Source organism: Ailuropoda melanoleuca, chromosome 1 (genome assembly GCF_002007445.2).
Source record: "Ailuropoda melanoleuca isolate Jingjing chromosome 1, ASM200744v2, whole genome shotgun sequence".
Classification (NCBI taxonomy): domain Eukaryota; kingdom Metazoa; phylum Chordata; class Mammalia; order Carnivora; family Ursidae; genus Ailuropoda; species Ailuropoda melanoleuca.
The window spans coordinates 206,839,841-206,851,970 of record NC_048218.1 but is presented as its reverse complement, the minus strand read 5'-3'; the positions used below and the strand labels follow the sequence as shown (position 1 = coordinate 206,851,970).

At 43.0% G+C, this 12,130-nt stretch overlaps 1 protein-coding gene across 1 annotated transcript in view; it reads left to right on the top strand.

Annotated features, from left to right (window-relative positions):
* Positions 1 to 40: 40 nt before the first annotated feature.
* The window catches only part of RHEB (Ras homolog, mTORC1 binding), a 54,202-nt gene continuing 42,112 nt past the window's right edge, over positions 41 to 12,130 (top strand). The window contains exons 1-2 of the mRNA XM_034649555.1: positions 41 to 284; positions 11,114 to 11,479. Of these exons, the coding sequence (XP_034505446.1) occupies positions 41 to 284; positions 11,114 to 11,479 (610 nt within the window). The remainder of the gene's footprint in view (positions 285 to 11,113; positions 11,480 to 12,130) is intronic.

The window sequence follows — 12,130 nt, the reverse complement described above, 5'->3', positions numbered from 1 at the left end:
TTCCTGGGATGCGGCTCGTCCTGGCGGAGACGCCGAGACGATGCTTGAAACGACCACCGAGGATCGAGAACGTGACCGCAGCTCAGCCGACGAGGCAGCGGCAGGGCTCGGGAGGACGGACTCCAATTCTGAAGGCAGTTCTACTGCGGGTAAAATGCCGTCCGGCAGCACCGGCCGCGGCAGAGAAACCGTGACCGACAAGCCGTCGAGGCGGCGAACCGCACGCTTGTCTTACGAACCTGCACGGCCGCGCCGCCGGCCTCCAGCGCCCAGCACCCTGATGGGTCGGCAGCGCGGCCGAGACCCTCCAGCAGCGGCAGGACTGACTCGCCGAAAGCTCAGATGGCGGTTAGCACGTTCTAGCAATAAAGTATCGTTCAATGAAGCCATGTCCATTGTCGTTTTAGACACAATGCTATTGCACAGCTCACAGACCCAGCGTCGTGTGTAGGGAACTTCCACGCACGGGGAAACCAACACAGTCCTTGGACCTGCTTTATTGCAGTATTAGCTTTACTGCAGTGGTCTGGAACAGACCCCGAAACATCTCCCAGGCGTGCCTACACTGAGAACAGGTGACCTAGGCCTTTGTTTGGTGTCCTGGGTCTTGTGAAGAAAATAGTGGTGCCCTGTGGCCGTTGTGCTAAAAGGTGCGGAGAAAGAAACCTCAGCCCTGCACAGCTGGCATTTCGGAGCATGGCCTTCCCACTCTGGTCTAGCTGTCTCCCCAGGAACAGCACCTACTGTTTCTATCGTGTGCCTTTCTCTGCTTTGTGCCTTCTCTGCATGGCTCCCGTCTCCCTTCATGTCTTTCAGCTTCTGCTTCTAACGGCCAACTTTTCATAATTTACATTCAATCTCCAAGAGGATCAGACTGAGTCAATCACCATGCAATACAGATGACCCTTTTGAGCAGAACTTCGAGCAGACCACAGATCAATGTATAAACTGGCTGTCCTTGGGTCAGGTGCCCATCCGGACCCAGCCAGCAGTGGGCCAGAATTATGAAGTCACTAGCACAGAACATGCCAACCCATGTAGGAAGAAACCCCCAGAAGAGTCCCATGGGCATGAAGAGCCTTCCAAGATCTCCCCTGAAAACAGCTGTATAATTAACCAGGCAACACCTGCCCTGATCTGCTCAGTTGAGTTGGAAATAAAACTATCCACACAGACACAATGTACTGATGTAGTGACCTTTATCTAATATTAGCTGGCAAGTAACTGATAAGCTTCTATATCTCAGCAAACACTGAGATAAAGTTATACTCCAAATCAGAATGGGATATTTCAGTTTATAATTTATGCATTGCTAAGCTAAGTCCCATAAGGTAATTCACTGTTCAACCAGGGCACACAGCTTATTCCCCAAATTATCTGGTTTAAATATTTTTACCATTTAGTATATGACATACCAAATGACAAATTTTCTTGAACCATTGACAGTTGACTAATTTTATGCCTGCATTAATCTTAAAAATTTTAATCCTCATGGAAAGAAATTAACAGCCAAATTTTCTTATGCACAATAAATTCAAGCTGACTTCTTTCTTGTAGTTTATCTGGGCACATCACCAGTTGTTGTTGTTGTTGTTGTTTTTGAACATCTAAACCATATTGCAAGTTTCCTGTTTGACCCTGACCTTGGTCATGCTGACATCCGACTAACAAAGGAGACTTATGAACCAAGCCTGGCTTTGCCCAGTTCAGGGAAGACCTGTGTGCTACACACTGAGATCAGACTGCTTTCTTCCCCCAGCCAAGAGCTGCCTCCAAGGCTTTTGGTTGGTTCCTTTCCAGCTGGCTGTTCCTCTCTCCTCTTAACTAAAGCAGTTGATTTTCTTTTCTTCTGAGCTACCTCCTTCAAGGTCGAGCAGTAAGAGCCCTCCCAACTTTATTGGTTCTGGGACGGGAACCCTTTTAGTTCAAGGAAGCATTTGATACTCCTTTCATGTTTGTGTTTTGGTTGAGTTGCTTTAATTTCAAAAGATTTATCCAGTTAATCTTTCCTCCATTAAAATCAAAGGAAAGTTGGCTTCTCCTTGGAAATGACATCTTAAACCAAAACCACATATTAAGAACAAGTAACAAGAAATGAACTACTAGTATGAAAGAATTCAGGGAAAAGTCAATATCACAGAATAATTTGAAAACAAGAATAAGGGGAAACTTTATATTCAGTGTCCTAGCATACATTGTACGTCACACGGAGGACAGAATCAAGCATTTAATCCAATCCCAGAAAAGAGGGAAGGTGAGGGGAAGGGATAAGATGACAAGCCAAGCCTCCCCCCAGAGTTAGATCACAGCGGGTCTGGGAGGCACAGGAAGGTAGGGTAGCTTATCCAAGGCTGTGCGGACTTCAGGAGGCAGAGCAGGAATTCAAACCCAGGGTACTCATTCGAAACTGAAGTCCTTCCCTTGATGATAGACATTTCTCCAGAAATGGCATACCAGTCACTGTTTCCCTTTTTGTAATGATTTAAGACACAACTATCTGTTGCTGAAGTCTGAGAGTCTGACCCAATCGTATCTTGCCAAATAAGCACCACACTGAACAGTGAAATTTGGGCTGCTTACCCCTAAATTAAGGACAAGATAAGGACGTCCACCCTCCACCCTCGCCACTTCGATTCAATGTTATAGTGTACCAAGGCAAGAAAATTATATTGAAAGCACCCAAAATGAAATGTTACAAGTAAAAACTACATGACTACCTATGCAGAAAAGCCAATGAACTCTATGAAAAATCTACTGAAACAAGTTTAGCAAAGTTTTAGGATAAGAGATCAATAATCAAAAATCACTGTATTTCTGTATACTAGCAACAATCAAAAATTGAAAATGTTTCAATCCCATTTATAGTAGGAAAAGCCCAGTTCTTCTCTCCTGTGTTTCCCTCCTATGACGTGCCTTTACTGCTCACACAGAACACTTCACTTCTGACACTCTGGTCACCAAAATGTGTGAAGTTTCTCCCCCAAAACCAGCAAACCATTCTTGGTGGAGTGTTCAAAATATCAACTCCGTTCTGACACTATCTGCCTGGAGAGAGCATCAAGCTGAGGGCTCTGTCCCACAGGACTGCCCCCACCCTCACTTCAGATGCCAACTGCAAGTCCGTGTTGTGACCTGTGCTTCTGACTCACCTGCTATAAATCAGATATTCCCACAACCACCTCTTTGGGTTCAATTAATTTGCTAGAGCCACTCACGGAACTCAGGGAAACACATTTACCAGTTTATTAAAGCATACTTAAAGGATACAGATTAACATCCCAATAGAAAAGGTGCACAGGGCAAGGTATGAGGGAAGGGGTGCCACTCTCCTAGCACCTCCACAGGTTCATCAACCCAGAAGCTCTCTGACCCAGTACTACTGGGATTTTATGGAGGCTTTCCCACATAGGCATGATCAATTATTAACTCCATTTCCAGGGCCTCTCCCCTTCTGGAGAAGATGGGTGGGGACGGCCGAAAATCCCAAGCTTCTAATCATGGATTGGTCTTTCTGGAGACCAGCCCCCATCCAGGAGCCCACCCACAGTCACTCATTAGAACAAAAGGTGCTCTTATCATCTTAGAAATTTACAAGGGTTCTAGGAGCCCCATGTCACGGATGGGGTCAAAGACAAATATTAGAACAAGAGATGCTCCTAAGGTTATCGCTTAGTAAGCTACAAGGGTTTTACAAGTTCTGTGCCAGGAACCAGGGGCACGTGTGTGTGTGTGTGTGTGTGTATGTGTGTATATATATATTTTTTTTTCCTATTATCTCACACTTGCTCATGGGTCAGAAGACTCAATATTGCTAAAATACAATTCCTCCCCAAATTGATTTATAGATTCAAAACAGTGCCAGTCAAAATCCCAACAGAATTTTTGTAGAAAGTGATAAGTGGATTCTAAAATTCACATGAAAATGCAAAGGACTAGATTAGTCACAACTTTGAAAAAGAAGAACAAGGTTGGAGGGATAAAATGGCCAGATTTCAAGATTATAAAGCTACAGTAATTAAGACAGTATAGTGTCGATGTAAAGACAGAAAAATACATCAATGGAGCAAAAGAATGTCCAGAAATAGCCTCGCTCACGGGCAACTGAATTTTGACAAAGATACAAAGGCAATTCAGTGGAGAAAGGGAAGTCTTTTCAACAAATGGTACTGGAACAATTGGATACTCATGTGGAAAAAAAAAAAAAGAAAGAACTTTGCTCTGTACATTTTGCCATATACAAGTATTAAAACAAAGCTCATTTTCAAAATCCAGATTTTTATAATACATCATCCATACACCCACTACAAAAGTTACTAGACAAAACAACCTGTAATGAAGAGAAAAGTCACTCAGTAAAAGCAGACCTATGAATGCTCCAGACGCTACAATTAGCTGATTTAAAAATAACAATATATGGGGGTGCCTGGATGGCTCAGTCGTTAAGTGTCTGCCTTCAGCTCAGGGCATGATCCCAGCGTTCTGGGATCAAGCCCCACGTCAGGCTCTTCCTCTGGGAGCCTGCTTCTTCCTCTCCCACTCCCCCCTGCTTGTGTTCCCTCTCTCACTGGCTGTCTCTCTCTGTCAAATAAATAAATAAAATCTTTAAAAAAAAATAACAATATATGTGTTAAGCAACCTAGAGAAAACAAGGGTATGTTGGGTAGAGAGGAGAATTTCAGGAGAGAAGAGAAACGATAAAAGAAAACCAAAGGGAAATCCTAGAAACAAAAAATGTTACCAGATTTTTTTAAATCACTTAATTAGGAAGGGGGAAAATATGGAAAAGAACAAACAGGCTCAATGACTGGCAGAAAGCTATCAAAGTGTCTAATACGTGTGAAACTGGAGCCTCAAAATAAAAGGACAGAGTATGGGGAAGAATAAATACTTGAAGAGACACTGGGAAGTTTCCCAAATCAGATCGAAAATAGTAACTCGCAAATCTAAGAAGTTCAGTAAACTTTACACAGCATAAAAGCAAACTACACACAAACACATCACAAACTCTGAACACCAACAATAAAGAGAAAATCTTTAAAATTTTACAGTCTTGGGGCACCTGGGTGGCTCAGTTGGTTAAGCATCTGCCTTCGGCTCAGGTCCTGCTCCCAGGGTCCTGGGATCGAGCCCCGCATCAGGCTCCCTGCTGAGCCGGGAGCCTGCTTCTACCTCTATTCTACCCCTCTCCCCTGATCGTGTGCTCTCTCTCCAATAAAATCTTTAAAAATAAAATAAAATAAAATAAAATGTTACAGTCTTAAAAGAATTACATAAAGGAAATAATAAGAATCATTGATTTCTCATTAGAAAAAACTGGAAACCAGGAGAAAATGGAACAACTTTAAAGTACTAAAACACACACACACACACGTAACACATACTGTCTACCTAACATTCTAAGTTCAGCAAAAAAGTGTTTCGGGGCGCCTGGGTGGCACAGCGGTTAAGCGTCTGCCTTCGGCTCAGGGCGTGATCCCGGCGTTATGGGATCAAGCCCCACGTCAGGCTCCTCAGCTATGAGCCTGCTTCTTCCTCTCCCACTCCCCCTGCTTGTGTTCCCTCTCTCACTGGCTGTCTCTATCTCTGTCAAATAAATAAAATAAAAAATCTTAAAAAAAAAAAAAGTGTTTCAAAAATGAAAAGAAATAAAAGGATAACATGAGAAGATCTCTGTAGTGATGAACCAGCTCTGTATTTTGACTGTGGTCTTGGTTACACAAATCTACACATGTAATAAAATTGAATAGAACTACACACACACAATAGTACTTGAAAAACTGGTAAAAATCTGAGTTCTGTGGATTGTATCAATTTCAATTTCTTGGTTTTGATACTGTAGTATATTTACATAAGATGTTACCATTGGGATATTGGTACACTGCACTGCCCCGTACTATTTTTAAAACTACCAATTAATCTATATTTCACTTTTTTTTGAAGATTTTATTTATTTTTCAGCGAGAAAGAGCACACCCAAGCAGGGGGAGCAGCAGGCAGAGAGAGAAGCAGGCTTCCCTGCTGAGCAAGGAGCCCAAGGTGGGGCTCGATCCCAGGACCCCGGGATCATGACCTGAGCCAAAGGCAGACACTTAACCAACTGAACCACCCAGGCATCCCATGTATAATTATTTCAAATAACAAGTTAAATGAAATAAAGACAATTTTCAGATAAATAAATGCTGAGTTTGTTGCCAGGAAACTCCAGGAAATGCCTGAAATTCTTCAGGCAGAAGGAAACTAGGGTAAAGCATAACTCCCCAGTTTGTGAGGGCTGCACACAGTAATCTTTCAAAGAAGGCGGTCCGAAGGGGAGAAAAAAAAAGTATAAAAATCTGACAAACACTACCTCCGCCAGGAGATCAAGGTCAACATCAACAGTGATAAGCGATGTTGACAACATGCACCCTTGATATGATGTGATGGAAATGGCACTTCGCCTCTGTGGTCTTCCTCCCAAACCCAAATTCCCAGTCTAACCCTGAGGAAAAATATCAGACAAATACCAATCTACAAAACACCTGAGCAGCACTCCCCAAAATTGTCAAGGTAATCAAAAAAAACAAGAAAAGTCTGAGGAAACTATCGCATCCAAAAGGAGCCTAAGGAGACGTGATGAGTAAATGTTAGGTGGGATCCTGCAACAGAAAAAGGACATTAGGAGAAAACTTAAGAAATCTGAGTAAAGTATGGACTTTAGTTACTAATAAAGTAGCAATATTGGTTAATTCTAACTAATATACCACACTGACGTAAGATGTTAAGAATGAGGGTAACGGAGGGGCACCTGGGTGGCACAGCGGTTAAGCATCTGCCTTCGGCTCAGGGCGTTATGGGATCGAGCCCCACATCAGGCTCCTCTGCTATGAGCCTGCTTCTTCCTCTCCCACTCCCCCTGCTTGTGTTCCCTCTCTCACTGACTGTCTCTATCTCTGTCAAATAAATAAATAAAATCTTTAAAAAAAAAAAAAAGAATGAGGGTAACTGGGCACAAGGCATAGAACGTGCTATACTATTTGCAATTTTCCTGTACATCTATGACTGTTCTAAAAAATAAATTTATTTTTTAAAAAGTTAAGACATATAGCAACAAATTGCATTATATGGGCTTTTTTTGGATTTGAATTTGAATAAATGGTTAAAACCATAAATCATTAAAAGACATTGAATAGTCTGGATATCTGTTGCTATTAACAAGTCCTTAACTGGTTTTGTTTTAGGTGTAAAAATGGCATGTTTTCTTTTCTAAAGAGAGTCATCTTTCAGGGAAAATATTGACATATTTGTGAATGAAATGTTATGATATCTAGGATTTGCTTCAAAATGATCCATGGGTGGGTGGGAGAAGCAGGTATCATATAGATGAGACGGGATTGTCCATGTTTCGGTAAATACTGAATTGGTAAGAGGCTGGGACTCATTATACCAATCTCTCTAGTTTTATATCCATGCTTGAAATTTTAAAAAAAAAGTTGCAGAAAAACTTTATAAAGTCTGCCATGGTGTTTTGGATGCTTAGTTTTTAAACATCTTGCTGTTTGTTAAGGGATACTCACTATATATCATTAGCTAACATCAAGGTGTAATTATACTTAGTCATCATTAATGATGTGGATGCAAATCTATATTTTAAATGCTCCTCTTGTCAATTTTGACTGTTTTGTAAAAAAAAAAAGTTTTTGGTCATTCTCTTGAAAGATATGATTCAGCTATCTGGTTTACCTTTAGTGGAGCTAACAGAGCTCACACAAGGAACAGGTGTTAGCTCTGCCATTCTTCTGAGTATTTACTTATGTTGCATTTTTATTTTCATCACTAATTCACGGTTTCTTTGAAGGAAATCTCTTCAGATCCATGACCAATTTTGTGAAATTTAGTTTAGCAGAATTTAGGTAATATATCCCATAATTCCTCAAAACCAGACCCCTGAAGAGCAATACATTATAATATTCGGGACACTCACCCACAAGGGCAATGCCGCCGACCACTCCCTGCAGTGAACGTCCCACCAGGTTACCTCTCATACCTGTCACAACATGCCACCACCTGTCATACAGGCCATGAAGGAGCCCTGGCCAATCCATGTATTACACAGTCACAAAGCTCAATTACTTTTATTTTTAAAAATGTTCTTAAAAAATAGAAATTCTATTTTTTATTTCTCTGCACACCAATGAAACTCCCTGGACCCCAACATACTAGATAAAACCCCACACTGAGGTGCCTTCCCATAGGAGGGAGAACCCACCGTGAACACGTTCCTCAAACAGTAATTATAACTTTGGGTAGCTTGTGAACACCGTGAGTAAATTCCACATCTGAAACGCAGTTGAAGAGCTTATGTAATCCAAGCCTTACTGGCACAAGCCATCACCTGTTTTATTGCACAGAATTAGCTGCCTGGCTCTCCTCAAGCATCCCCCAGGTGCTATCACACAGGCTCTTAGGAACAGGTGTTCTGCTTCGGCCATCTTGCCTGACCACTACCAGGGGCCCTCGGGAAACCGGCTCTGCTGGGCACAGCAGCCCACGGCTGGTGAAAGTTCACACTAGGTGCACTCTGGCTTCAGAGGTTAGGGAGAAGACCAGTTTCATTCGCGGCCAAAAACTAGATTCAAACTTTTAATGAAACTTTACTGATGATTTGAGGATAATTGATGGATTTGTTTTCATCATCTTTTGGGGGGGGTAATTTGTTTTCTAAGGCTGCAGTGACCAAGTGTCACAAAGTGGGTAGCTTAAAATAACATAAATTTATTCTCTTTCAGCTTCTGGGAGCTCCAGGTATTCCTTGGCTTGTGACAGCATCACACCAGTCTCTGCCTCTGTCCTCACGTGGCTGTGGGCTCTATGTCTGTGTGAGGGTCTCTTCTTCTCCTCTTAGGAGGACACCAGTCATATTGGAGTAGGGCTGACCCTACTCCAATACGACCTCATCTTAAACTAATTACAGCTCTAACAGCCCTATTTCCAAATAAGATCCCATTCTGAGAGTAATTGGGACTTCAGTACACCTTTCTGAAAGACACATTCAAGCTCAATCAGTTGAGAACGATTTACAACTACTGCATAGACCTAAACCTGTCCTCAGAGTTCCTTGCTAAGCCAACTTCCTCCCTTAGGAGTTGCCTACCTCCATGGACCTACGAGACTTATTCCACTTTCTGCCTCTGGGGGTACCCCATACAACTCCGTACCTCAGGGTTTGAGCCAGACTGATCCCTGGCATCAGAGAGAAAAGGATCTTTTCATCCCAGCGCAGGTCAGGCACTTGCTTTCTCTAGGACAGCCTCCTGCTAGGATGCTGAGGACAGGCCTATCAAGATCCTGCTGAGAAAACCACTCTCTCATCCACAGGACCACACAATGCAATGACCTTGGCGTGTTTCCCCAAATCTGCACTGTTGGATTTGAATAATACCCTATATGAAACATAACAGGTCAGTCTGATTTGGCTTATGCCATGATTAAGATTAGTTCTTTTCCAGTCTTCATCAAATATTTAAAAGCAAAACAACAACAACAAAACGCCTTCATGTCCACTTGGCACTTAAGGTCACTCTTTCACATGTAAAAAGGTAAAATCATTTCACAAACATCCTTTCAGCAAAAGCAAGCATGCAGTTCTACCCTTTGTCTAACCTAATAGTAGATAAAAATAAGTTTTGTATATTACTACAGGGAATTTTTTTTTAAATGTTGAAGCTAGAAATAAGATGTCATTGAACTTGGAAATGCTCACAGAGCATTATAATTTTCCCACAGTAACGACGAATTCACACTTCAAATAACTGCCATTAATTGCCATACCCAGCAATGCTGGAAGCTTAGGCCAGTGGAGGCTTTCCTGGCAAATCTACAGGTTTAGCATGAACTCCTCTCTCAAGGGATAGTGGTGATTAGCTGAACCAATCATGTCCTCTCTCTGGAATTTAAATGGAAGAGACAGAATTCTTATATCCCAGGGACATGGAATATAGTAGAAGGACACACAGAGGAAAGGCGGCATGCGGAGACCACAAGACAGAGCGGTCCTGAATGAGCAGAACCTGCAGAGGAGATAGTGATTGGTGGCAGAAGTTCTAGCTGCTTAAACAGGTAACAAGTGATCTCAGTCAGTAGAACTACTTTGAATTCAGAATCAAACACCTTTCTCCACCATGTTTCTATAAGGTCTGGCTGCAGTCTGTCACTTCTACATGAATTCACGCCATCAATCCCAAATAATTTTAGGGAGTCATTTCTTAAACCAAACAAATTCTCCCCATTCTGGAATAATGGAATCTTCAAAATTCCTGGATCTGACCTTAACGACTCTAAAACAACTGGAACCTTTTTTAAAGGACTTTGTCCTTTACAACAGAGCTTCTCAGTCTGGACTCCTAATATTCCCAGGCTAGGTCAACACCTTCAAACTCTGTGAGGCAACTCACAGTAAGAAATACATTTTACAATGGAACTCAGTACCCAAAACATATATAATGCATTTACAAATACATATATACACACAACAAAAGTATCATGAAATAATACAAAACAATACTTACCAATTCGAGCAATCTATTTTCTATTCTGTTCTTCTATTTAAGAAAAGGTAACACCCACAAATCTGATTTCACAACCAACAAGGAGTCTAGTAGCATCAGTTCAAAGTACTATGGTAAGGGGCATCCAAGTTCACTGGATAAAAATGATATATTTTCCTGGAGACTCACATTTTAAGACCTGAAGTTTTTAAATATTTTAAATACAGAGTAGAGTTCAAAAACCATTAAGACAAAACACAGAATTTCACAGATACTTCTTGGTTCCAGCTGGTTGTCTGGGATTTCAGTCTGTAGAGACCCCAGGACGTGAACACACACTTTCCCTCTCTTAGAAGGTCAGCAGGATGATGGAAGGATTCTGCCCTAATGCCAGTGTTCTAACTCAACAGGCATATTTATAGGACAGTCACACCTCTAAACCTTCATACTCAGGAATCCAATCCTGCCACTCCTCTGTGCTTCCTGGGAAAGGCAAAGGGCTGTGACCAGCAGGTGGGTTGTCCCAACACAAACAGCCTGAGGACAGTAGGGGACATTCGTTGGAGTAGCGAGAATATCTGCCTCTTTAGCAACCACCAAGGGCAAGAAGATCAAGCGTGATGGAAGCTTCCCGGGCTGGAAAGGTCCCAAGCACATCCTCATTTCTCAAGCCTGGCTTCCACCTTCATTTTCGGTGACCGAGGCCTCCAGCGCCGGCATCCCTTCCCCTACTCCAACATTGGTCCTCTTCACCACCACCACTGGAAAAAGGGGTTGCCCCGTGTACTTTTTGTGGGAAAAACAGCGGCGTCCCCTTTCTGGAGGGGTCAGCCCGCACAGGAGGGCAAGTCCAGCAGACTTGAATCCCCCCTGCAAGTATAGTTCTGGACCGTTCTCAGCCAGCGACGGCTGGTGTTTGACTTTGCCTACTGAATTAGCCACGCAGGTGTTGACAGGTAAGGAGGTGTTGACTCGCGCTAAGTATTTCCTGGGAGGTGTGCCGGGTTCGCCTGTGGCAGGGCTGAGACCAGAACTGGGGAGACACACACATACGTAGAGAAACGTATAACATTTGGAATTAACGCATATTCCATTCTTCCCAGGGTCCTTCATCCAAGGATGACGCCTAGTAACCACCTTCAACCTCAATCCCAGATTTAGGAACTCTAAAAGAATGAAGGCGTTAAAGAATTAAAAACAAAAAACAAAAACAAAAAACAAACAAAAAAAACACACAAATAACAGCAGCCAACCCATAACCCAGCCTGCAAGAGCTACGTTGCCTCGCGCCTTTTAAGGGCTCTGTGGGCGCGAGTCCGCCAATCGCTCAACGTTCCACCAATCACCACACTCCCCACAGTTTTCCCCGCCCCTCGCCCTGCTCTAACCAATCACTAGGGAGCTAGCTTCTCTCCGCCCCTCCCGCCCGCCCCCAACGCCTGAGACGTTGGAGTCCTTCAAACTTCACTCGCGCGCAACCGCGGGGTCGCAGCCGGAATTTATTTTTAGCTCTGGGAGAGCAGCCCCGCCCTCAGCTCCGCCTCCTAGCCGCCCCCAATCGGAGATGGAGTTTCCGTCGCGTCATCACGCGGGCGGGCGGGAGCTAA